The sequence below is a fragment of the Lepus europaeus genome, chromosome 9, assembly GCF_033115175.1.
Source record: "Lepus europaeus isolate LE1 chromosome 9, mLepTim1.pri, whole genome shotgun sequence".
Lineage (NCBI taxonomy): Eukaryota > Metazoa > Chordata > Mammalia > Lagomorpha > Leporidae > Lepus > Lepus europaeus.
The window spans coordinates 96,314,613-96,340,965 of NC_084835.1; the positions used below are offsets into that span (position 1 = coordinate 96,314,613).

A 26,353-nucleotide genomic window follows, 5' to 3' on the forward strand; every position below is an offset into this window, starting at 1 on the left:
CACCCCTCAAACGTGGTGGTGTTGTGCAGTATGCAACCAGCACAACTGATCTCAGTGGCCCTGCAGGCCTCACTCTTCTTGGCCCTCGGGGAAATTCTGTGAGAGACTGAATTTCCCTTAGCAAATGCCCTTTCCGCTTAAGATTGGGGGGGGGGGGTGTGCCTGGGAGCCCCACCTGAATCAAATGAGCATAATGAGGAGCAGAGATGCTGGAGGCCCCTGGGAGGGCACCGACCACCCATGCTGCTACCAGGGTCCCTGCACATTTGCTGCTTGCGGTGAGGGGCACACAGGGACGGGCGGAGCTCACTCTATCTTCCTGCCTCCTTGGTTTCCTGTTTGGCTTTTATTGCCAGGGGCAGAGTTCACTGTGAAAGAGAGGGTGGACAGGGATGAAAGCGAGGCTGTGCAAGGCAGACATTCCCACAGGAGACGCTGGGGGGCCCTGACTCTGGCTGTTAAGGAGGGATGACAGCCCGTGCACCCCCAAGTGATGACCAGGCGCGGGTGCTGTCTGCGTGTGGGTGAGCGCACGCTGGCGCAGACAACGGGATCGGTTTCCGGGAGGATTGGAGACGCTTTGTCCTCGCTGGACTCGGGTTTCTTGGTTTAGGCCACGTGGGCCTGCGGCTACGAGTCAGAGCAGCCCTCTGCCAGAGGCTGTCTCCCCAGGGAGTCTTCCGCCCACCCTGCACGTGGCCGTGACCTCTCCCTAGCCCCCGGCCCTGAAAGAGATAAAGCAATCTGCTTGCTCTGCCCCCAGCCCCGCGTAACCAGCAAGGGACTTCAAGGCCCCAGTAGCTCAGAGGCCATCCTTTTTGCGTCCGGAGGCCTCGCGCACTGGGGCCTTTCTTCCTAAGGCCGGCAGAGGGAGCCAGGGAGCCGCGCACACCGCGCGTCCGCCGTGGCCTCCGGTAGCCGCGGGATTGGAGGGTCCCCGGGGCAGCCCGGAGAGCCGCTGAGGAAGAAGGGCGGGCCGGGGCAGGAGCGGGGGGCTGGGAGCTGGGAGTCACCGGGGGCTGGGAGCTGGGAGTCACCGGCGCAAACCCCGCGCGCCTTTTTCTGAGATTGCCCCTTTCCCATCCCCTCTCCCCCTCCCCCGTGTGCTGGCTGTCTGCTCTGCAGGGGCGCAGAGGACCCCCAGGAGGGGGGTTGGGGTGGGAGGCCTTTGTCCTCGGTAAGGGGCAGGCGCTGTGGTCTCCTGAGGGGCGGTGGGCTGGGGCACTGGACCCCCACGTTGAGTTTGTGAATTTGTCCCACCTGTCCTGTTTCCCGGCCCCACCCATGCTTTCTGGTAAGCCTCTCCGTGTCTGCATGGGGACGTGATCCACCTTGGCAGCAAGCTGGTGCAGGGGGCCCAGGAGCACGGAGAAAGGCCCCTCCCCTCCCAAGCGGAGGCTCCTCTCCGGCACTCTCGAAATGCAGGTGACCCCTTGTGCTTTGGTTTCGTGAATGCCCCCAGGTTCCTGTGTTGGAAGCTGAATCCCCCGGATGCCTTTGGACAAAATGAAGGGTTGTGAGGATGGGCCCTGGATGGCGTTAGTGGCTTTAGAAGAAGAGACACAGACCAGCGCACTAGCCGCGTCTCACCGCAATGCCCTCTGCCAGGCTGTGATGGAGAGAGGAGGCCAGCTCCGGGTGCCGAGCAGGTGCATTGCCATGGTCTTGAACTTCCCGGGGTCTGGGTCCACAGGCAGGCCTGGTTCTTTGTGAATTGTGTGGTCTCAGATACTCAGTCATGGCGACAGAAGGCGACTGAGGCCCCTTCCGGTGACCGAGGGACCTCATTTTTTCCTCATCTCTCTCCAGGGCAACTCAGCCAGGCGGCCGGAAGTCACCTTCCAGCATGAGGGCACTCAGCTGCCTCCTGGAATCTCTCCGCAATGGGTTCACATGGGCCAACGTTTTGGGCACGCGTGTGGAGGTGTCCAGGAGCTGCCTTCTGCAGGTGAGGGCGCACGTGTTTGTGGTGTGGGCCCCACAGGCCTCCTCCTCCTCCTCTTCCTCCTCCTCCCACCACACCAGCTGCCCTGCACTGCAGGGAGCGCTCTGGGCCAACCCCAGGTAACCCAGCTGAGTGGAGCCCTGGCGTCTGGCCCTGTGCTTCTTGCCTGGGGCCATGCTCATCCCCAAGCCCGAAGCTGCAGGGTGGCTGAGGAGCCTCACTAGAAGATTCTGGAAGAAGGTGAGCATTTACCTAGCCGATAGTTCTAGGCATTATTTTTTATGCTCAGACACAGGCATCGATGTGATGGGAGACAGAATGCCCACGCACGCATTTGCAAACCCAAACGGGAAAATTCCCAGGGGTTTTCTCCTGTAGGGGGCTGCTGCGGCCCCCAGCCCGCCACCTGCTGAGGAGAGCTTGGAGAAGCTGTGGCCATCACAGGCCATTCCCTGGGGACCAGAGGGAGGGAGGGAGTGGGCTGAGGGTGCACGGCTCAGAGCCACTGCACTGGAAACCCAGAGCTGTGCCGAGAAACACTGCAGGGCCAGCTCTGCCCCAGGGAAGGAGACGATGAAGGGAGACCCCTCGGGTGCCACGGCAGGTGAGGGGTAGGGCCGGCTGTGCTAGAACAGTCTGCAACCCTGGGACTTTCCCCAGCTCTCACACCAAGGGCTCTACCTGGGCACACACACACACACACATGCACGCGCACACATGCCTGTGACCAGGCTCCTGGACCCACAAGCCCAGCATCAAACAGTGCTCGCAGGGCTGAAACGGGAACTCGCGAGAGCCCAGATGACTGACATGAGAACCGGAAATGGGAAATCAAGCTGAGCCAGCGAGTTCCACAAGCTCCGCCCACCTTCCCTCCCAGCAGGAGGCAGGTGAGTGTGTGTGTGCGCAGGTGTGTGTGTAAGGGTGTGTATGTGTGGGGGTTATTTTCAATAGTGGCTCCCAGTGGACTGTTGCTGTCCCGAGAACTTCCAGAAATCCCAGCCACAGAAGTGCCACTCTCACCATCATGTGGTCAAGTCAGTTAATACTGTTTAATAAATAGGCCAGAAAATCAGCGGAGAGCCTTTCTCGGCGGGATGCAGCGTGCGACCGACGTTCTGGAAGATTGTCCCTTGAATCACTAAGGCAAACTTTGTTGAGTGTCATTTTACATAGAGCAATCACATAAAAAGAGTTATAAATAGAAAAAAGTCCAAAGTTCCCCGGCAGACACAGAAATCGAAACATGAAAAAAAAAAAAAAATTGGAACGAAACAAAACCACAACCACGCCTCCCCCTCCCCCCTTTGCATCAAGTTCTTGGTCCTACAGTACGAACATCTTTGGATATTTTACAATGTACAGCTCCAAACCGCAGCCAAGAAAAAACCCAAAGAGCTAAGCAGTCATCTCAAAAACTGAGTTTATAAGAAGTCGTTACCTTTACAAAATAAAAACAAGAGCCCAACACCGCAGAATTCCATTTGTTCCTCAGTTTCTGGTCAGTTTTGCTCCGCCCCAGGCCCTTGGCGGAGGTGGAAGGAGGGGGCGTGGCCCGCGGGCTGCGGCGTCCCCAGAGCGAGGGTCTGCAATGGAACCCCGGGCCCAGGCTGCCGATGGCTGGGGACCGCGCCCGGCGACCACGGTCTCCGCGGCCCCAGGAGTCAGCGTCTCTCCCCGCGAGCAGCGCGGGGCCGCAGTCTGAGGTCTTCTCGTGCCTTTTTGTTCGTGTTTGTTCAGGAAAAAGCCAAGGCGATGGGAAGCGCCGTAGTCTGCAGTGGTCCCAGCTCGGATGGGGGGCTCCAGGCCAGGCCCTCGGAGGCGGGGTGCCCCGGGCAGCCTCAGACCGGACCGTGGGGGTGGGGGTGGGGGCGGGCAGCGGGAAGGCACTGGGCTCTTCTCCCGCACCTGCCCGGGAGCCAGGAAGGCGCTGTCAGAGTCCTTGCAATCCCAGAGGCACTGGGGCCTCCCTTCCATCCTAAGAGGGGAGCCCAGCACCTGTGCTTCCAGGGGCCCAGGAAGGAGCTGAGCGGGATCAAAGACAGCAAAGGGGGCCGCCCCCCCACAGCACCGAGGCCCTGAGAAACCCTGGCTCGCCGGGTCGGTTTCCAGGACCCACTGTGTGTCTGTGGAGGGCTTGGGGTGGGGGGGTTAAGAGGTGGCCTCTAGCCCCCAGGGACCCTGCACTATGCTGGAGAGGGCGCTGAGATGGGGCATTTGCTGGGTCCTGCTCCCCAGGGGCCTGCTGAGAGCAGGGCAGCATGGTGCGTACCGCCACAAGCCCCATGCCACCTCTCCCTCTCTCCGCCAGCACAGAGGTGGGGGTGATGGTACAGTCCAGGGGGAGCGAGTGTTTGGGCAGGGCCTTGGGGAGCATGGCACTCCCACATGCAGGCTTCCTCTGCAGGGATAGGTGTGTGTGTGCACGCAGGTGCGTGCGTGGGGTGGACCCTATACCACCAGCCCCCTTCAGAGCCGGGTGACACCGAGGCACAGAGGGTCACAGGAGGCCTCCCTGCCAGCAGGGCACTCCTGCTTGGGTGGCAGGTGAGCATTTTCAAAAGGATCCCCGACCCCCACCCCCACCCCAGGGGAGGTGGGGCTCAGCCCTAGTGACTGCCCCAGGACCTGGCCCCATCTGCCTGGTCTCCCGGCCACGTGGTTGCCCCTGACGGCGCCACACAGTCAAGTGCTCCTGGGACCCAGTGTGGGCTCTGCTCCAACTGTGAAAGCCAGGGAGACGGCCTGGGAGAGGCAAAGGTGGGGGCCATGCGCGCGGCAGGAGATGCTGGGTCTCAGACCCCGGAGAAGGCAGACAGGTGCCTTGGAGGCCTGGGCTATAGGTCGCTGCTGATCTGTATCTCTGTTTCCCTTTTCCCTTTGTGAAGTGGGAGGTTCAGGCCCCCTGTGGGGCAGGGTGGGCCTGGGGAGGGGGGAGTAGGGCAGAGCAGGCCGAGGCCGTGGGCAAGGACCAGCCTAGTTGTTGGCTTCCGACATGGAGGCCACGTGGTTGAGGCCGGCGAGCCCGGGCAGCCCGGCCAGGCCCGCGGCCCAGGGGTCGGGCAGCGGGAAGTAGGGCCGCGCTGCGGCCACGTTCTCGGCCAGGGCAAAGGCCAGGAGGCCGCCGGCGTTGCGCTCGGCCTCCAGCTGCGCGCGGCCGAACAGCTTCATCTGCGTCTCCTCGAACTGCCGCTCCAGCTCCTGCAGGCTCAGCGCGCCCTTGGGCGCCGCCAGGAAGTGCTTGGCGGGGCTGGGGCCCGGCAGGCACATGGCGGCGGCGGCGGCGGCGGCAGCGGCGGCGGCGTCGCCCAGCGCGGGCGGCATCACGAAAGCCGCCTTGTCGGGCGCAGGGCTCCCGGGCCCGAAGAGCAGGCTGGCGGCCCTCCAGGCGGCGGGCTTGCGGCCGCGCCGGGGCCGCGCCATGCGGCAGCTCTGGCGCTTGATGTGCCGGTGCAGGTGGTCGGAGCGCGTGAAGCTCTTGTAGCAGAACTCGCACTGGTAGGGCCGCACGCCCGTGTGGATGCGCATGTGGTTCTTGAGGTCGTAGTTGTGCACGAACTTGGCGTTGCAGTGGATGCACAGGTAGGGCCGCTCGCCCGTGTGCTTCCGCATGTGGATCTTCAGCTTGTCCTGCCTGCAAGGCAGAGCCCGAGGGTCAGTCGTGGGGGAACGCCGGGCACTCCTGACCTCCGCTCCCCCCAGCCCACCCCCCAGCACCTGCGCAGGCTCCCTACTGCCATGGTGTCAAGTCCCAGGAACCGAGGTCCAGGCGAGGATGTACCTTCAACAGCTGCAGGGCCCCAAACAGGAATGGATTACCCCGTGGGGGACGAGCCCTGTCCTCAATCCCCTCCCCCACCTTTATAGGAGCTCAGAGCAGGGAGCCCCACTCTTTATGGGAGCCCGCCTCACAGACTGCAGAACGGACTTGCTGGGTGGAGGGGTTGTGCCTGCAGTCAGCACTCTGCCTTGGTCCACTGATGGCACAGCGCGGTCCCCACTCCTGGATACCCTCACAGCCACTTTGCCCAGATAAGGGTCTTCCTTCTGGGTTCAGCCTTGTGCTTTTGCCCCCAGCCTTGGGCTCCTCCCAGCCCCTTGGCTGTTGAGCTCTGACCATCCTGGGTCCAGGCACACCTCGTTCACGTCCCTTGCAAGGCAGTTTCTGATCCTAAGCCCTGGGCTCTCGTCTTTGCAGACAATTTCAGGGTTTACAAAAGAACCAGGTGCAACAGGAATGCAGCCTAATCTGGGGCGCAGCTTTTGAGGTTTAAGGGTATTATTCAGAGGGAAGGTATGGTACAGGGTGGGGCTCCCCAGGGAGTCTGGGAGCCCCTGCCCCAGCCGCAAGCCCATCACCAACTTGCTGGGTGACCTCAGGCAAGTTACTGAACCTCTCTGTGCAGAGCTGAGGCTAGGGCCAGATATCAGGCCCCATTGTCTGGGGCTGCTGGGGAGAACCAGCCAGCGAATCTCCTGGTGGTCTTGGAAGGGAGACTGGCACCATGGGGCTGTTTTCCTGAACACGGGTGCTGAGTCCAGCACCAGCATCAGGAGCCGCTCATTCCGGCTGAGCTGGGGTCGGCTGGGCGGCAAGAATCCCCTGGGATCTTCCGCAGCTTTCCCAGCTCTGCACGAAGCCTCCCACCTCCTCCTAGGCGTGGCTGCGGTGGAGCCTCGCTCTCTTTCCAGGCTGGGCTTGGAGGTCAGGGCAGATGTGGAGGCCAGCTGGCCTCCCTAACGTGGCCGGATGTAACCAGACCTCGGCACGCCCGAGCAGGAGCTAGTTCCTGGTGCCTCCTGGCCGCTGGAGCTCTCATTGGCTCTCGTGTTCAAACGGATTCCCCAGGGGTGGGACGGGAGAGAAAAGTGCATGTGCGTGTGCGTGTGCATGGCAGGGGTGGGGAAGGAGGACCAGGGAAGACAGAGTGTTCCGGGGAGGTGGGGCAGGGGGAGGGAGCAGAGTGGATAGATGGGGAGGAGAGAGAGGGTGCCGCTGCCAGACCCTCCCCCCGGCACAACCCACCGTCCCCGTTCTGGCTGCACAACACGTGCTGTGACATGGCACTCCATGCCGGCTACTACTTGAACCCGGAAGTCACCAGGACAATTTTCAGCAGGAGGGGCCTGGAGAGCATTGAGGCCGGTGGGTTTCCAGCTTGAGCTTGCACCTGAACCATGGTGAGGACCTGCTCTCAAGGCCCTGGACCCCACCCCCTGAGGGTGACCCAGGAGGGTGGTGCAGTCTGCATGGTTGATGAGTCGTTGGCCACTGCTGCCGCCGCTGGCCGCAGACAGCGCACAGAGACCCGTGGCTTCGGTGACCCTCTACCCTGTGGGTGGGCTCATCCTGACGGCGCTGGCCGAGCAGAGACCACACTTCAGGCCCTCACCTCTGCACTGTGACCCCGGGGAGAAGTGTGAGGGTGGTGTGCACAGAGCCGTCCGTACCCTTGCGGGGATGCCGCGACACCGTCCCACCCAGCAAGCCTTAGATCTTCAGAGATTCATCTCAGTGGCTACTGAAGCCGAGAGGACCCCACAGAGGGCTCAGTGCAGGGTCATCGGCTCACTTAAGCCTTGGGTGGTTGATCATTCTTGGACACAATTAGGAGAATTGACCCCACGGGCACTGTGGAACAATGAGCAATGCAACTGACAAGTCTGCAAATGTTAAGGGCCTCTTCTAAACACCCACACGTTATCCCTAACTCCTCATGAGGTCATCGGAAAGAAATTCCATTTCCATGGCAACCAACCCAAGTGCAGAAGAGGTGTTGAGAAGGCGCCTAGGAGGTCCTTTTATCCAGCACCTGCTGGCAGGTGACCATGCTGTGTCCATGACCCTGGCAGGTGCTACTCAGAGGGGAGCTATAGGGTAGGGGTGGGTCCTCCCCTGGGGGTTCCTGCTCCAGCTACAGACCCACTACTAACTGTGGCGGGGTGACCTTTAGGGAAATTCTTCAACCTGTCTGTGCAGAGCTGCCGTGAGGGCTGGACACCAGTCCTCACTGCCCACAGCTGGCGGAGAGACGCTGGGTTCATGTGAGCCACTGGAGTCAGCAGGGCCTGGCGAAGACCCTCAGCCTTGTCTTTTTAAGGTACCCAGTCTTCCTCGCGGGGCACGGGGGCCTGGGGGCCTGGGCGTGGTTGGTTTGCAGCTGTTCTGGGGGTGAACGAGGGTGGATTTTCCCTCTGAGAGCCCCCAGCCTGCGGCCTGTAAGGGCTGCCCGGGAAGGTGCAGACACAGCCATTGGAAGAGGAGATGCCTGCGGGAGGAGCCATCTTTCCCTGCTGGCAATTTTCATGAGAGCAGGAGGGAGGGGTGGGCAGAGTGGGCAAAGCCCATTGTAAGCCAGTTCTGGAAATGCCTTTTTTTTTTTTTTCCTTTCTGGGATCTTGCAGCTCAGCAGGCACACTTGAACCCCCTCAGGTCCACACCCAGGCGGCAGGCCCTGTCCCCTGCGTTATCAGGGAAATACTGAGCCGATCCAGTTCCTGCACCTTCCAGATGGTGAAAGCGGGGATCAGAAAGGGAATGGCTAAGGCCACAGTGTGATTTTTCACGTGGGTATCAGGATGTGCGCACTGGTGGAGCTGGGCTCAGGGCTGTGCGTGCTCCAGGGGCCGGGCCAGGACCCTGAGCCTCAAGGGGCTGGGCTGCACCATTGTGACCCTGGGGTGTGGAGTATGTGCACCCGGGGCAGGGGTGGAAATGCACTCTCTGGGAGCTGCTCGCGTCCCCTCTGACAGCTCTTCCCTCCTAGCTCTGCTGCTGACAGGCACGAGCCGTGCCCTTGGTTACTTCCCTTCAGGTAGGGAGGTCAGGGTGTCCGATGGCTGGTGTGCTGACTTAGCCTGTGCACGGCTTGCAGAGCGCTTTACGAAGTCCGCCAGCCTCCTGTCTGCACCCACATCCCTTGCAGGCCAAGCTCTTGCCAACTTTGCCTCCCTGACCACCTGCTAGAACGCGCTGTACTGCCAGGCCCCCGGTGCAGGGCCGGCCACATCCCAGCGCGCATGCTCATGAAGCCTCACTCCTGCACCTCCTGCGCCTATCTTCTGTTTGGCCACTGGGGCTCCATGCTTCGGGCTCCAGCAGGAGGCCCAGCCCGGATGCCAGTGTGTCCCTTCCCCACTCCTCCCTGCACCCACCTCCTCCAAGTTCCCTCTTGCAGACTAGTCTGCCTGAAATGTCTCCTGCTACAATCCCTCCCCGCCATCTTTCAAGGTCAAACTCAAGGGCAGTCCTCCACAAACCTTGCCCTGTCCATATAGGTCTTGTGCTGTCACTCAGAGCATCCTTCCTGAATACATGTGGCCTGAACACTGCCCCTCAAGGCAGGTCGCCTGGTGGACAGAGGGAGGGGTGGGGGTGATGTGTCATGGGTTCTGCTGCCTCCTAGAGGTCTCACACGTGTCCCCACCGCCCTCCCGGCAGGTGCAGCGCTGGCGGGCACGACTCCACATCTGCATGGTCCAAGGCCTCGTCTGGACCACACAGGTGCTCCCGGCAGACGCGCACTCTTGTTCAGAGGTCGCCTTTGCTGGCGCTGCCTTTGTCTTCTGTGTGCGTGTTCTTGCCTATCCCATACGCTATTTCCCCTCCTGCATGCAGAGCCACTGCCTGTCCCCGTCTTGTCAGGAGCGTGGGAGGCAAGAAGCCACGGCGGGCAGCAAGTCCTCCCGGGAGCTCTGTGGGCCAGGGTGGGAGGTGGCCGTGGCCATGGTTGCCTTGTGGAGAGGGAGGCACAGCAACGCGCTCGTGGCTTCCCTGTCCTTGGACAACAGGAAGCTGGGAGCCACCTTAGGGAGCACCTACTCCTACCCTCTAGGGTTACATGTGCGAAACAGGCGCGGAGAGGGGTGAGGACGTGGGCAGGGTCACAGGGCTAATCAGAGCACCGGCCAGGCCTGACACGGGGGGGCTCTGATAACCGCTCCATCGCGTTTCCAAAGCAGTACTGGGCGGAGCCTGTGTCCACTTATCCAGGGCCTGGGGGGCACGCTGCGGGGACCCTTGCGCTTCGCACGGTGCGCACACCCCGCACAGGTGCGGCCGGCAGGGGGCGCGCTGTGCGTTTGTTGAGGGGCCAGAGGGGGGCCGATTTACCCAGCTCCAAACCCCTCGCTCTCCTCGCTGGCTGTGGCGTTCCCCTGCCATCTCCTCCCTCTTCCCTGCCTCAGGCACCAGGTCACGTGCAGCCCCTCTTCCAGCTTGGAGAGCTCACTGTCGGGAAAGCCGTGCGCACCCGCATGAGCTCATTTCCTGAACGGAGGCGAGGGGTTGCGAGGCCTGGGTCTGGGGTCCACAGCCTCCAGCCTGGACCCCCCCCGGGGGGGGGCCAGACTGCTGCCCTGCAGCATCCGCCCGGGGCTTCTCAGTAACCTGCTGCCCTGGCTAATGACATTACATTATCTTAATAAGGTTCCCAGAGCTGCCAGCAGTGGGGAGACGAGAAAATAGAGGGAGAAAGAATCCAGGCTCCGGGCCTTGTGTGGAGCGCAGATGGTGCCGGCTGGGGAGGGGTGGTCTGCGTGGGGCTGGCCCCAGAGGCAGGGATGGCGTCGGGGGCTAAACGTTGCATCTACCGGGAAGTTGGAGGGTGGTTTCCTAGGCAGCAGGGTTTGTGCCGCCCGCCCAGGGCTCCACACTGTCCCAGGGCCAGTCTCCCCTCATCTTGTCCCATGAGACACGGGTGCCGCTGCGAGCAGCCTGCAGCCAGGAGGCGGGGGCTACTGCAGGGGAGGCTGGTCAGCGTGTTCACTAGGAGCCCCTGGGGAGGCAGGAGGCAGGGCGCCCAGCCCGTGAAGGAGCAGGCACATGGCGGGGAAGAAGAGGAGGCAGGAGCAGGGGCCTTGGGAGGGCCTAGGCCCACAGCGGGCAGCAAGGCCCACCCAGCACAGCTGCAGCCCTCCCTGCCAGAGGGCTTCTCCTTGTACATGGGTCGCCACTTCCTGCAACATCCTAGAAGTTGCCCGGGGCCCCCAGCTCCCAGACCTGGGAACAGAATTATCAGGCAACCCCCGATGAGGAGGGTCCGAGTCACCTAAGTCCCGGCTACCCCTGCCCTTGGTCCTGGCAGACCTGAGATGGACGGGTGTGGACAGAGCCTGAGGGACACAGCGCTCAGTGACCTCGGGGTGACCAGAGCAGGGAGGGGCCAGTGTAGGGTGGAGGCAATCGTCTGGTTGAAGCCTATGAGGCCCTGGTCATATCTGGAACGGATCCATGGTGGGATAACAGGGGGGACTGGCTGAAGTCCAGAGTGACTCAGAGATGAGGCTCCTGAGAGCAAGAAAGAGACAGTGCCACCGTGGGAGGCCCCAGTGCCTTCTCTTTGCAGACGGAGAGGACAAAGCTACAGGCAGGGCCTCCGGGTGGGCGTGGCCTGCTGGGCAACCCCCATGTCCTGCAGCTGGGTTGTGGTTGCTGAATTAGGAATGATGTCCCCATGGGGCATGGACACTATGGGAGGCCACCTCGCAGGGGAAGAGCAGGCCCTCCACCTTCCCACAGAGGGACGGCAGGTGGCATCCGAGGACCGACGCCAACTCCAGCAGGTGACACAGTGTCAGAGGAGGTGGAGGGCAGCGTGTCAGGGTCCCTCTTAGCTTTGGGGGCTGAAGGACCCAGCTGGGTCCAGTCTCGGGGGAGTGACTTGGCCTTGCAAGGGAGACTGGGGATTCCAGGTCAGTGAGGCAGCCCCGGCCTAAATGGCCACTGAAGGGTGGTGGCGGGGACATTCGGCCACAGAGCAGGCCTCCGTGGAAAGGCTGCACGGGGCCCTGGCTACAGGGCACAGGCTCAGGGGTCTTAAGGGATAGAACAGGACCCTGGAGACGGCTGGGAAGCAAAGTGATTCATAAGAATGTGGGGGAGGGGAATGAGGGGGTAGCCGCAGCCCAGCCAGAAAGAAATAAGGCCCCTTATGGCAGGCAGCCCAGAGAGGCCTCCTTCTCCCCTCTCCCCGACCAACCAAGTGGGAGTTACTCTGCTCCTGGGGAGGCTGGGTGCAGGGGTGGGGTGGGGGGTGGAGCACTCGGGGCTGGTCTGATCTCTTCCGAGGGTCAGAGCCCAGTGGGAAGCCAGCGTGGGAGGAGTGGCTGGGGGCTGGAATGCAGCCGCTGCAGCTGGAGGCAGGCCCTGGGCCCAGATGGCTGTCTTCCTGTGTGCAGGGGTAACCAGGGGAGGGGAGGGTGCACGGCTGGGTGGCCGGAACTGCCCCCGGGCTCATCTGGCCTGGAGGGGTAGGGGGACTACAGACCCCGAGGCCACCTAACTGACCACCAGGAATGTGCAGGGAGGGAAGGTTCTGGAATGTTACTCCCCTGGAGCACGTTCCAGTGGCCGGCGGGTGAGCCGTCTGTCTGCAGTGACCGAGTTCGGACTTTCCCCAGGGAGGCAGGGCCCGCGGACTGGCCACACCACGTGTGGATCTCAGGCAAGGCCCACACGGGGGGTGGGAGTGTGGATGGACAGGGGCCGGGGACTCGGGGTGCAGGGAGGGCTCGCTGTCCTACTCCGGGATGTGCAAACCTGTGGCAGCCACCAGCGAGGCTCTGCTCTGAAGGAGAGGGGCCCCCAGTGTTAGCCAGGTGTCTGCCCAGGGAGCAGGCATGGGACAGCAGGGGGCGCTCCAAGCAGGTTCAGCTGTAGGCCTTTGAGGATTTGGTCTGGGTCTTGGAAGCCATTCCCAGGGCTGCGAGGAGGCCCCGGCTCTGAAGATGTGTGAACCGTGTGAATCTGGCCTTCGGCTGGGGCTCTGGTCTGTCTTCCCCTGTGTCATCCCAGTGTTGTTCAGGGGTTCTGGCCTGTCCTGTGGGGGCAGCATCGAGTGGCAGAGCTATCACCCACAGGGAGGGGGATCTCAGGGAGTTTGGCTCTGGCTGCCCTTCGGGGTAACAGGAGCAGAGCCCCGGGGTCAGCATGGCTATGGCCCAGAGGAAGAGGGTGTCCTGAGCCTGGGGGTCCGTCCCTCGTTTTCTCCCTCTGATGCCCCCTCCACTGTCACCGAGAAGCACTGGGGACAGAAGCAGCTGTGAGCAGGGCCCCAAGGGCACCTTGGGAGCAATGGGCGCTGTCCCTGAAAGCCATCAGAGCCCTTTCAGCAGCGCCACTGTCCCCTGCAGCGGCTTGATGGCCTCCTCCCAGAAAACCAGGGTCCGACTTGATACTCAAGCCTGCATCGCCAACTCACTGCAGCCTCTATGGCCCAGCTCCGGGCCCACACAGGAAAATCCCAGGAATGAGACTTTCCAGAGGGATGCGAGGCAACAGGAGCCCCCGGGAGAGTGCGTGGTGGTGGGGGCGAGGTGGGTGGTCTCTCCAGGTGAGTGTTCCCAGGACAGAGGCAGCGTGGGGGCAATACTGAGTCTGGTCAGCCACGGCCGGCTCTGCCAAGCTCACTCCACGCCGGGCACAAAGCCACTTGTTCCATCCCTCACCCCAGGGACCGCCCACGTCATTTACCCCAGTGAGGCCCACCAGAAGCCAGCGGGTGGACAGATCTGCCCCGCACCATCCCGCCAGCAGCTCTGCCCACAGAAGCTGCTGTGCATAGACAGGCACAATCACATTGGCTGAAGGACGGGAGGCCACGAGCCAGCAGGAGCTGCTGACGTATATGGGTTTTCAAACTTTGTACCGGCACCACGTGTCTCCACTACACAGACAGGCGGCGGGGAGAATGTGAAAAGAGGCCTCTCTATGGTTCAACCCTGAAATGACTGCAGGGCCCCTGGGGTCCCTGTGGTCTCTTGGCCACAGCCGTGGCTGTCCCTCGTAGAGGGGGCTTCAGGTCCCAGCGCCACCACTTATGGACTGGAGACAAAGGCAGCAGAGCCTTCACACTTAGGGCAGCCCTGGCAGGCAGAACAGGCTGCCTATGGAGCAGCCGCTGCTGCTGGTGCCGGTGGGAATGAAATGAAGGGGCTGCTCTGTGCCGGGGGATGGGGGGGTGGGGGGTGGGGGCTCCTGCCTGCGTCCCAGGCACTTGCAGCTGGGAAGGGGCGGGGAAGCTGAGTGAGCAGGGGCCAAGGCTGTTCCACGTCTCTCAACCAGAACAGCTCCGCTCCTGCCTGCTCTGTCTTGGGCTCCCGCCGAATACTGCAGGAGGCTACTTCCAAAAGTTCCTGGGAATGGAATGAAAGGGTAAGCTGATACCGGTGCAGACATCTTTGAAATCCATGCGTGGCTGTTTCATAATTTTAAAAATTGGTGGGCTTTTGGAAGACCCCCTCATAAGCACGGATTTCAAAAACATGTCGGACACCAACATAAACTCATCTTTCATCTCCTCATTCTGCAAATCTTTAAGTACCTTTGTTTCGGAGAAAACATGTGAGTGCCTAAAAAAGGAGTTGTGAATCAGTACACCAGGCTGTGCCTAGCAGCCCTCCTGCTTGGCCAGTGTCTGGGATCCAGCGGGGTCTCCGGCCCCACCCCGGCCCCGCCCCCTGCATCCCTCCCGTGCCCACCCTGGCGGGGGTGGGGGGGGCGGCAGGTGCGCACCTGGTAAAGCGGACCTCACAGATGTTGCACATGTATGGCTTCTCCCCGGTGTGTGTCCGCATGTGTCGCGGCAGCTTGCCGGCCCCCATGATGACCTTGTGGCAGATGGGGCACTGCTGCGAGGCCTTGGGCTTCAGCTTGCGCTCCTCCACCAGCGGCCAGGGCGGGAAGAGGCTCCCCAGGTGGGCGGCACTCAGGAAGTTGAGATAGGCACCGTAGTCGTTCTCCGCCTTGATGGGGCCCAGCGGCCCCGTGGGCAGGTCGGGGAACACGTCCTTGAAGAAGTCGTGGGGGAAGGGCGGCGGCGGGGGCGGGGGCAGCTCCTCCTTCTCCTCCTCCTTGATCTTCCGACTGCCGATGACCAGATCCAGCGGCCCGTTGTCCAGGGGCTCCATGGGCTGCTCGGGCAGCTGGGCAAAGGCCCCGAAGTCGCCTGGCCAGAGGTGGGGGAAGAAGTCCGGGGCGAAGGGAGACAGGGAGGGTCTCCTGTCGGGGATGCTGGCTTTGGGGTACAGGTTCTCCCTCAGCAAAGACTCAATGGAGAAGTCCCGGATCACGCCCAGGTGGCCGGGGCTGCCGGCCGGGAAGGCGTCGGGGAAGTCACTGGGGGCATCTGAATACGCCTTCTCCGTGAGGTGGTCTGCCTTGGAGGGGCTCTGGCGGCAGCTGATGTCCTGGGGATCAGGCAGGTTTTCCTGGTCGGCGAAGTCCTCCGTGTCGTCGTCGTCGTCCTCCTCCTCCTCCTCTTCCTCCTCCTCGTCCTCCTCCTCGTCCTCCTCGTCGTCGTCGTCCTCGTCCTCGTCGTCCTCCTTGTCGTCCTCCTCGCCGCCCTCGCCGCCGGGCTCCATGATCTCCAGGCACACGTTCACGATGCACTGGATCTCCAGCAGGCGGGCGGCGTTGAGCACGTGTTTGACGTTGGCCGCTGTGATGGTGAGCGTGGAGGTGTAGGCGAACTCCAGGATGGCGGCCAGGGCCTCGGGCTGCACGAAGTCGATCTCGTAGACGTAGGGCTGGCTGGCTAGGGTGCCGGCCGTGAAGAGCTTCTTGAAGTACTTGCTGCAGGCGGCCAGGACGGAGCGGTGGGTGCGGTACTCCTGCTGCTGCACCACCAGCAGCACGTCGCACAGCAGCCCGTCGTGCCGCTGCTCGTTGAGGCTGCACAGGACCTCGCTGCTGTGGTTGGGGAAGGGAATGCCGATGAGCTCGTCAATGCCGCTGGCCATGTTCTCAGCCAGAGCCCTGTGGGGACACACAGAGAGAGGGAGACGGGGGTGAGCGAGCGGGCTGCGGGATGGGGACGCGTTTCTGGGTCTCTGGACCGGCCGCAGGTGCACACCACAGCTTTGCTTTCCCACCTCGCCTGCACCTCCCAGTCTGTCCCAGTGCTGGATTCTCTTCTTTTTCCCCTAAGACTCCTGGAATTGGGTCTCTCGCTGGACAGCTAGCGGAAGCTATTTAGCAATCTTACAGACGCTTCCCCGAATTCTCCTTTGTCGGTGTGCACCGTGGGAAACCAGGATGAAGCCATGGGCAGGCCAGCAGGCCCTCGCGCTCCAGGGATGGGATCCGCCTTCTGCACAGGCCACGCGGCACTTCTGTTGAGACATGCTCTGCTGGGCCACACGCCCCCTGCCCTCTGACTTTCACAGGCTCACTCACCTTTTGTACTGGCTACTACGAAGCTCAAACCAATCTTGTGGTTCGTTCTCAGAAGCAAAAGGGGGTTCTGTGCCATGTTTTTGTCTCCTGACCTTACTCCTGGCTTCAAATTATTTGAGGAAGTTGCCTTTCACTTGAAATTCTTGATCATTTTTTTAACAAGGTTTATTTATTTATTTGAAAGTCAGAGTTACACAGAGAGAGGAGAGGCAGAGAGAGAGAGAGAGAGAGAGAGAGAGAGAGAGAGGTCTTCCATCCACTGGTTCACTCCCCAATTGGCTGCAGGGGCCCAAGGACTTGGGCCAACTTCTACTGCTTTCCCAGGCCACAGCAGAGAGCTGGATCAGAAGTGGCGCAGCCGGGACTCGAACTGGCGTCCATATGGGATGCCAGCACTGCAGGCGGTGGCTTTACCTGCTGTGGTACAGTGCCGGCCCCTTGATCTTATTTTTAAAAATACTGATATCCTGGGGGCTGGTATTGAGGCATAGCAACTGCCTGTGATGCTGGTTAGAGTCCCGGCTGCCCCACATTTGATCTGGCTCCCTGCTAATAGCCCGGGGAAAGCAGTGGAAGATGACCCAAGTGTTTGGGCCCCTACCACCCACGTGAGAGACCCAGATTAAGCTTCTGGCTCCTGGCTTTGGCTTTGCCCAGACTCGGCTGTTGCAGCTCTCTGGGGAATGAACCAGTAAATGGAAAATCCCCCCCCCCCCCTTTTACTCCCTCCCTCCCTCCCTCCTCTAACTCAGACTTTTAAATAAATAGATAGATATTTTAAAAAAGCTAATATCCCATATATATGTACCTGTGAGATGTTTTACCTACAAATACCAATTTAAATTCAACATAAATGCAAGTCCCTTCCTGGTCAGAGAGGAGGGAAGCCTTCGGCAGGGGTGGGGGACAGGATCTGAGTCTCCAGGGAAAAACAGCAGTGGGACAGCTGTTAGCAGCCAGGACCAGCTAAGTGGGACCACTCAGAACAGACCCTGCCTAACGCAGTTGGCAATGGGGCCTGGGAGAGGGACTCTGCTGTCCCTGTGAGACCGGGTGAGGCTTCATAGGAGTGAGAGGGCTGGCAGGAAGCACTCGGCCCCCTCTGTCGCCACCTCCTCCACGCTGCCCACCTACTCCCCGGCTTTCCACCAGGAAGTGAAGCTGCACAAGGCCCTCAGCCCAGCGAGCAGGTGCAGTAGCCTGGTCCTGGACTTCCAGTCTCCAGGACCGTGACCTAAATAAATCTCCTTTCTTCATCGATTATCCGTGTCAAGTATTTAGTGATAACAAGAGAAAACGGACCAAGCCCTGCTGCTCAGTCCTGGGGGAGCTGGCTGCGAGGTGTGAGGACGCCCGCACGGCACAGCCCCAGGGAGGCGTCTGCGCAGTGAGGAACGGAGGCCTCCTCCGGCAGCCAGCACCTGCTCGCCAGTCCTGGAGCCCCAGCTCCACCCGGGCACCCAGCTTCCCTGGCTGACACCCTCGCTACAGCCTCGTGCACTCCGGGGCCATGGACAACCGAGAGACAGTCGGAGTTTGCTCCTGCTGTCAGCCGCTAGTTTGAGAGTTCTCTCTTGGGCAGCGACAGGTGACAGCACAGATGTGTGATGGGCAGCAGGGTGGCGTCCCATTGGGTGGCAGGTAGGGCCCTCCGTCCAACAGAACCAGGAGACCTCGGCCGTGTTTTGGCGGATGGGGCGCGACTCTGCTGAGGAAACAGCCCATTTCTCTGGCAACCCCCCCCCCCCCCAGAGTCCCCTGAAGGTGGCAGCCAGCCAGATGCCCCGGAGCCCTCTCTGAAAAGCCTGCTGGCAAGTGCCTCTCCCCTTGCCCTGCTGAGAACAAAGCCAGAGCCGGGCAAACCCCAGGAAGCGTGTTCTCTCCGCAGAGCCGGCTCCTTGCCCCTCGGAGGCTAGCTCCTTCAAAGACAATGCTTTAAACGCTTCTCGGGAAAAGTCTCCCCATGTCTCAAGCTTTTTTCTGCCTTGTGTTTCAAAGGCAGAATGACAGAGAGAGGAGAAAGAGAGAGAGAGAGAGAGAGAGAGAGAGACAGAGACAGAGACAGAGAGATACTCCCCCAAATGCCTGCTACAGCCAGGGCTGGAGCAGGGCTGAAGCTAGGAGCCAGAAATTCCATCTAGGGTCTCCCACATGGGTAGCAAGGGCTCAAGCACTTGGACCATCATCCGCTGCCTCCCAGTTCACATTAGCAGGGAGCTGGATTGGAAGCTGAGCAGTCGCAACTTGAATTGGCACTCTGATTGATTTGGGATGCCGGCGCTGCATACAACAGCTTAACCACTGTGCCATAACCCCAGGCCCCTTCTGCCTTCCTAAATCAAGCAGCTGGAAGCTGCTGGTGTGTGTGTGGGTGCCCAGCTGCATGCGAGTCCCCTGGGGAATGGAGGGTGGGTGTCCTGTGCCACCTGTGCCATCTCCTGCCCAGCCCAAGCAGTCTGTCCTTGGGATCTGGGTCAGGAAATCATAGCTGGTTGATGCTGGGAGGCCTCTTTCCCCCTGCAGGCTTCTGCTTCCTCGTCCTGCGACTGGCTGATCACGACAAATCTGCTCACACGAGACCCCGAGGAGCTGGAAGCATACAGTGGATCTGGCCATGGGGAGTGGGCAACAGGTCCCCTTGACCCTGGACTTGAAGGCTGGTCTGCCCAGCAGTGACTTCTCCCTGTGACTTGGCGGCTTCTGTTCCGTTCCTGGAGGAACAGATGTAACCATGGTAGCTCGGTGCTGTTTTTCCAGGCAGGAGACTAACCCCGGGGGCAGGGATGGGAGGCGTGGGCTGCCATCTGACGTCTCACTGTCTCTTTGGGCAGAAGCACCCCTACTCTGCCCTCTGGGAGCTTCCCTGCTGACCTTCAGATTCCCATGCCCTGGTGGGCCTGCAGAAAGCAGTGTCCCTGAGGGGACACCACACCTCCCCCACCTCCCCTTGCCTCCCATTGCCCAAGCTATGGCAACTCCAAGAAAAACTTGTGCAGGGGGAAAAAAACTGCGCATACACACACACACACACACACATAAAACTAAACAGAAACACTCTCAACAGCTAATAGAGGCTTGATGCAAATATGAACCTCTGGTTGCAAGGGGACAGAAAAATACGTAGTTCAGATATAATAAGAACAGGACAAAGGACAGAGGAAGCTCAGACTGGGGCCGGTGCTGTGGCGTAGCAGGTAAAGCTGCCACCTGTGGCGCCGGCATCCCATATGGCCGCCGGTTCTAGTCCCAGCTGTTCCACTTCTGATCCAGCTATGCTGTAGAAAAGAAGTAGAAGATGGCCCAAGTCCTTGGGCCCCTGCACCTGCCTGGGAAACCTGGAGGAAGCTTCTGGCTCCTGGCTTTGGATTGGTGCAGCTCTGGCCATTGCGGCCAATTGGGGAGTGAACCAGTGGATGGAAGACCTCTCTTTCTCTCTCTGCCTCTCCTTCTCTCTCTGTATAACCTTGACTTTCAAATAAATAAATAGATCTTAAAAAAAAGAGGCACTCAGAGATTGAGAGACAGCCGTGGTACAGGGGGTTCACCTGCTGCTGGGGACTCCCAAACTGTGTATCACAGTCCTGCCTCTGCTTCCAACCCAGCTTCCCGCTAATGCACACCCCAGGAGGCAGCAGGTGATGGCTCAGGTCCTTGGGCCCCTGCCACCCACAAGGGAGACCTGCATTTGGGTTCCTGGATTTGGCTTGGTGCAGCTACAGCTGTTGTGGGCACTTGGGGAATGAACCAGCAAAGGGCACATATCTCTCTTTCTTTCTATCCTGTCACTCTGCCCTTCAAACACATAAAACAAACACATAAACTTAAAAAAAAAAAAACAAAGAAACGGAGGAGAGTGGTTAGAGGAAGGCCGGGGGTCTCAGACCTTCTTAGGCGCAGCCACCACTGCAGAGGGCCCGAGGCTGAGCCAGCGTCCCCCAGGTCTCTGTCCTCGGTGGAAGCTCCTGCAGCCCACACAACCTGACGAAGGCAGCGGTTCCCACCTCTGGTCTGGGTTTATGCAGTGGTAAACAGGAGCCCCTCCTCTCCCACGGGGACCTGTGCTCCCCTCTCTCCGTACCTAGGGGCCAGCATGTATGACGGTGATCAGTTCATTCATTGAGCACCTGTCACCTGTCAGTCACGATCCCCTACTCCTTCCTCAGCCAACAACGTTCTGAAGGGTGCATGTTTTTATCAGCACCTGCGATGCTGAGATAGAAAGCGAGGCGTGGAGAGGCAGGTGATGTCCCCAAGGCCACACAGCCAGGAAGCGTCTGAGCCCACCCTGGAACCGATCTCACCTTCACCACACCTGTTCCCTACAGAGTCTGGCTGAGGCGCAGAGGGGCTGGAACTGCCCCTGAAGGTGGACTCTCTCTAGGGTTTTGAGGAGCTGGCTGTGTGCCAGGGAACTGAGATCCACTTGAGCCAGCTCAGGGGTGGGCTCCAGCACGGAGTGTAGACACCACAGCAAAGGAGCCCTGTGGGCTGGGGCATCAGGGCAGGCTTCCAGCAGCAGTCGCTCCGCCTGAGCTGGGAACAGGAGAGAGGATTTCCCTGGGCAGGGAGGCAGGAGGAACTTGCCCTGCATCATCAGAAACGGGAAGGCTTTGGGCTTCTAGAAACCCTCCGAACAATCTTCTTACCCTGATTCCCTGAAGGGGACCCACACGGAAGCTGTGCCTGGAGTCGGCAGACAGCGGGCGGGGGCGGGTGGGGGGAGAGCAGGGGTGAGGGCGGGGCTCTCAGACAGCCTGGCTCCACCAAGGTTGGCCTCTGGGACCTGGCACTCACCCGCCCTGAGCTCGGTCTCATCTGTACAATGCAAGCCAAGTCACAAACAGAGGGATGGTCCCAACCCTTGCCCTGGGGACCTCTGCCAACTGAACAGAGCCCTGTCATCTCATTCTTAAGGCGCTTGCATTAGCTCATTTCATCCTGACAGCCAGTCTTAGGATCCCTATTTGATGGGGACAGGAGACGCTACGTGCCTTGCCCCAAATCACTCAGCCAGAAACCAGCGGGGCAAGGACTTGGTATCTGCTTCAGTGCTGTGGCTTTCTTGTCCTCCATGGCTGCCGTGGTGCTGTGACTTTCGGGACAATTCTGTTGCTGCGATCCTCAAGTTCAGTGTCTACGTCCTTGAACTCTGCTCCCTGCAGCCTGTCTGGGACTCCCCTCTGCCACATCCCAGCATGGGCTGTCCACAGCCAGCGGATTCCCCCTGCCCCCAGTCCCCAGTGCCTCCCGGACCTGCAGTTTTAAAGCCACCTGCAGAATGAGAGGCAGCGGGGAAGGTGGGGGTGGGGCAGGAGGGGCACAGCTCAGGGCGAGAAGGGCTGTGAATTTCCATTCTGGCCCTGGGAATGAGGCTGGGCAGCAGCTACCTGGGTCCTTAGGGTGGCTCTGTACTCCCTGTGGTCTGCAGGCAGTGACACCCACAACCGGGTGGCGGGCCCAAGCCAGAGAGAAGGCAGTGAGGCCTGGCCCCAGCCGCTGGCCAGTCCCTGGTCTCTGCTGGGCGTGCCCCACCCCGCCCTTGGCAGTCTCCCCAAGCAGGGCGGCCACACCCCTTGGCCCTGGCATGCCCCTGGGCCTTGGCCGCCCCGGAGGCTGGGACTAGACGTGTGGGCTGGAGGCTGGGCAGCCTGCGCCCCGCCTGCCGAGAGCACCCCAGGCAGAGCGCCCACACTGGGTGAAGCCGGCCGCACCTGCTCTGCCGCCCTGCCAGGACACGCTGGGAGCCTGCAGTCCCCAGCTCAGCCGGCCCCATGAGGTCCCTCAGGCTCTCTGTGCTGAGCAATCCATTCTGAGCTTTCTTCCTTTGCCAAAGGTGACGGCCATCCAGATGTCCCCGCACCGCTGGAATGCAGCCTCACCCCCACGGGACCATGCACCGCCTTCTCCCCGGTGCCCAGCCCCGTCTCCTGCCCCAGGACAAGTGAGGGCAGCCCCAGGGGCCAGAGCTGGGAGGCAGGCACCCCTAGGTCCTCCTCCCAGCTGCAGACAGACTTTCTCTGCGTCCCCACATCGGGGGGCCTGCGTGTTTTCTCCTGTGACCGGGCAGCTCCCTGCTGAAGTCCCCTGAGTTAGTGATGTCATACGCCTGCCGGAACTGAGGTTCGGAAGAGCCTGTTCACACGCGATTCTCTCCGCACGCGTGCCGCGCCCGGCAGGAATTATTTTGCCCATTGCGCTGACAAGAAACAGGCTTGTGCGGTGGCCTGACTTCCCCGAGGCCACAGAACTGGTCCTCTGGGCCCGGCTGTGTCCCTGGCCAGGCCCTGGCCCTATCTCCTTCCACACTGGAATCAGTTGAGCAAACAAGGTCTGTGACCAGGCACAGGGCCTTGGGGTAGGAGGGAGCACAGGTGGGCATCCCTCCTCCTAAACTCTCACCAAGGAAAAAATAAGAACAGACAGGAAGGGTGCCGAAGGGGTGGCCCAGGGGGTGTGCAGATGGGAGAACAAGAGGAGGCAGCCCCACATCTGGGCTGTGAGGTAGGGGTGGAGTGCACAAACCCAGTACTGTCATCACCCCCGGAGGAGCCCCTTCTTCACAACAGGTGTCTGTGAACCTGCAGTGGGCCCCCCTAGGGCCACTGCTCCCACCCCTCCGTCCATGGAGTGGCTCAGAGCCCTTTCCCTGTCAAAGCACCTGCACCTCCGTGGTGTGGGCAAGGCTGTATTATACCCATTTTACAGATGAGGAGACTAAAGGGAAGTGGGGCCGAGGTCACAGAGCGAGGTAGGGCTTTGGCTACTGCAGAGTACATGCCGTCCCCAGGAGCATGGCTTGTTTTCCTGCCCATGGAGTGGACAGGGTGCGGGGAGACAGAAAGGTGGCCCTGGAAGGGGCCGTGTGGCATGGGAATTGAGGGCAGGAGGGGCAGCAGGCTGGTGGGCTCACTGATGGTAGGGGTCCTCGTGCAGGGTGGGTGCACACGCTGGCCCGGGGGTGTCTGGGCAGGCACAATCAGCAGGGCCTCTAAGCTGCCATCCTGTGATTATTTTATTCCTTCTTGATTTATGAGAGGGCATGAAGGGGCCTTGGGCAGGGGGCTGGGGGTGGGGGGAAGACTTATTTTCTTCTAAGCAAAACTGTGCACCTCTTCCTTTATGTTCAAAATAAAGGCTTTACTGCTTGTGTTTATTACAGGCCATTTCCTGAGCCAGAAAACTCCTTGGGAGGCTTATTAAACCTTATTAAACCACCGAAAATGTAGATAATAAAATCAATCACTCGTCTCTGTGCACAGCACCAGGGCACGCATTGCTGGCTGCAGGAGCCCTCCCCGGGGGCCTGCTGTGGCTCCCGGCAGCCGTGTCAGGGGGTCTCAGCCTTGCTGGAGCATCGGGGAGCCCCCTCCAGCCCCCACCAAGCACAATTTCTGCCCTAAGGGGCATCTTCGGTGGATGAGTAGGGATGTTCTGATTTTGTGAGATCAGAAGCTGTGTGTAGCCACTGGGGTTAAGCAGTCCCCGATTCCCGCCTTTCCTGGGGATGTCCTAGCATCTGTTCTAGAAGATACTATGGCGGCTGCGCAGCTGTCCGGCCTCTGAGTGAGTGCTCTCCCCACCCCCCCAATGCCACCTCCATGCTGCAGACATGGTCAGGGAGCCGAGGCCTTTGCTACTGAGCCCGGGGCTTTACATGGAGCAGAGAGGGAGGTGGCACTGCTGAGGGCATCAGACGGAAGCATGAGGAGCAAGGGTGGGAAGTGCCCAGGGGCCCGAACTCTGGGGGGGAATTAGAATGAAAACCCTGGCTCTTCTCTGATACTGATGAGTGCTGTGACCTCTGTGAGCTTGTTTCTTCCTGCCTGTTGGACCAGGAGGCTGTGGAGGGGCCTCGCTGTCCTCACATTGGAAGGCTCTGTGTCTAAATGGGCCCTTGGACTCCAAGGTCACAGACAGCCCGGCTCAGATGTCTTGGGGCTGCTGTGTCTGACTGTGGGTTTCCCACTTCTTCCCCTCACCTTTCCCTGCTGGGTCACGTGAGAAAGTGGCAGCGCCCCCTGGGCTTCCAGGAGCTCGGCACAGTCCAGGTGGGGCTGAGAGAAGGGGACTGCACAGCTTGGCAAAAGGACTTGACCTCTTCCCCCTCATGCCCCCGAGACAGGTGGGAAGAACCCCGGCTGGGTCACCCCGAGGATGGCCTTGGCACTGGGAGGGGCGCTGCTCTGGCAGCTGCCCAGATCCCTTGCCAACGCCCCACAGGCAGCCCCCCGCCCCCTGTGTGGGGTCGGGGACGGGACGGGGTTGCGACCGGCCCTGACACTATGCTGACTTCAGATAAGCTTGACAAGAACACAGCCAGAGAGGGACCGTGGGGTCAGCTCGATTCGGCTGCCCAGGCCCAGCTGCCGCCCTAGATCCTTTACGTGCAGTCCTTCGTTCTGTCCTCTTGGAAACCCACACAAGTGGCTACTGTCACCAGGACTACGCCATTTTATCAAATGGGGAAACTGAGGTGGAGCTCAGACTCGGAGCCTGGCGGGCGGCCTCCTGCTGCCCTAAGGTGTCGCCAACACGGCCTCCAGCTGCACTGATCTACCCAGTGCTACGGGGGAGGCTGGAGTTCTTGGCCCTAAGAGCTTACAGTGGAGCAGGTGAGAGATACAAGCAGAGACCCCCAAAGGAAGGGTGGGCTTCTGGCCTATGGTAAGACGCCACGTTTCAGAGTGCCTGGGTTGGAGTTCTGACTGCATTTCTGATCCCAGCTTCCTGCTACTGTGCATGCTGGGAGGTAGCAGGTGATGGTTCAAGTGCTTGCGGTCCTGCCAGCCACGTGGGGAAATCTGGATTGAGTTCCCAGCCCCTGGCTTTGGCCTGGCCTAACCTTGGCTGTTGTTGGCAGTTGGGTAGTGAACCAGGGAGTGGGAGATTTCTCTCTTTCTCATTCTCTCAAATAAGTAAAGTATACAATAAAATACAACCTTACTTAAAAAAAAAAAAAACCCAAACAGTGCTAAGAGGTGCAGACGGGGTGCTTTGGGCCAGAGGGCAGGGGCTCCTCTGGGCTTAGGGAGGGGACTCCACCAAGGAAGTGAGCCCCCCCCCCCCCCCCCCGGCAGCCAGGGGGTGAGGCGGGGGAAGGAGATCGTTCTAGCAAGGGGAACAGCATGAGGGGAACTGAGCATGTGTGTACAGATGGGCGTCGCCTGAAGTGTGGGGCTCTGGGTTCAAAGCCGGGGAGTTCAGTAGGGTAGCAGCCCACGCCCACGGAGGTGGGGGCCAGGGGATGAGGGCCAGGGAGGTAGGGGCCACGGGACGGAAATTGGGGAAGGTCTGCATGGGAGAGGAATCGGCTGGGGCTCATGGTGGGGGAGAGGAGGGCGATTGGGGAGCGGTTAGCAGATTGCGTCATCTGGCCACGCAGCCACTGCCCAGGATTCTCGGCCCCTCCCCTGCCCTTCTGTTACCCTGGACCTCTGTGTGGGATCCGACGGATCCAGGGGGAGGAGCCCACCAGTGGTGGCAGAGGGCAGAGCTACAGGCTTAGGCGTCCTAGTTATACCTAGAAACACCTCTGCCTCTGCCTCCACCCCCCACTGCCCACCTCACCCGGGAGGCCAGCTACAGGGCAGCGGCCCAGCCGGATGCCCTCAAGGATCCCACCGCTGCCCGTGTTTTCCAAAGGAAGTGAAACCTGGGATTTGCCTCTGAATTTGCACTTTTGTCCCAAGCAAATGCACGCACCGCGAGAACCGCCTGGCATTTGGCTGGGCGAGAACATACTGGCAGCTTGCAATTTCCAGGCGTAATTACACAGCTACGTGTAATATTATTACACAGAACTTTTATTGCGCCGAGAAAGTCCAAGCACTTCCTTCTGCTATTTATACCCGCGCCCGGCCTCTGCTCTGTTAGGCTTTTCTCTCTTTTGCAGAAGCTCAGCGCTGTTTGGATCCAGGAGCCCTTTCCAAAGACAGGGCAATTAGGACGTGAGATGGACACTCATTTGTCACCAGTGGTTTACTTGTGGCGTATCAGTCAGTCAACAAACGCCACTGATCACTCGTCAGAAGCGTGGGCTTCCTCCCACGTGAGACTCTATCAAGGACCCCAAACCTGCTTTCAGGGGGCTTCTGGCTTTGTTGAGTGAGTGAGGCTAATATTACAGAGCAATAGGGACCACTAGGGCATCCGGTGTGGGCGGGGTCCTCCTGTCTCAGGGCTACGGGAGCCGTCCAGCACCTTCACGACCCCCAAGGAGAAGCCCCCACCCG

General features: G+C 60.7%; 1 protein-coding gene across 4 annotated transcripts in view; it reads right to left on the reverse strand.

Annotated features, from left to right (window-relative positions):
* Positions 1–2,982: 2,982 nt before the first annotated feature.
* ZBTB7C (zinc finger and BTB domain containing 7C) overlaps positions 2,983–26,353 on the reverse strand; it is a 313,347-nt gene continuing 289,976 nt past the window's right edge. For all 4 annotated transcript variants that reach the window (XM_062201631.1, XM_062201633.1, XM_062201634.1 and 1 more), the window contains 2 exons: positions 14,460–15,701; positions 2,983–5,579 (listed from right to left, as the gene is read on the reverse strand). In XM_062201631.1, the coding sequence (XP_062057615.1) occupies positions 4,922–5,579; positions 14,460–15,685 (1,884 nt within the window). In that variant the 5' untranslated portion in view covers positions 15,686–15,701 and the 3' untranslated portion in view covers positions 2,983–4,921. The remainder of the gene's footprint in view (positions 5,580–14,459; positions 15,702–26,353) is intronic.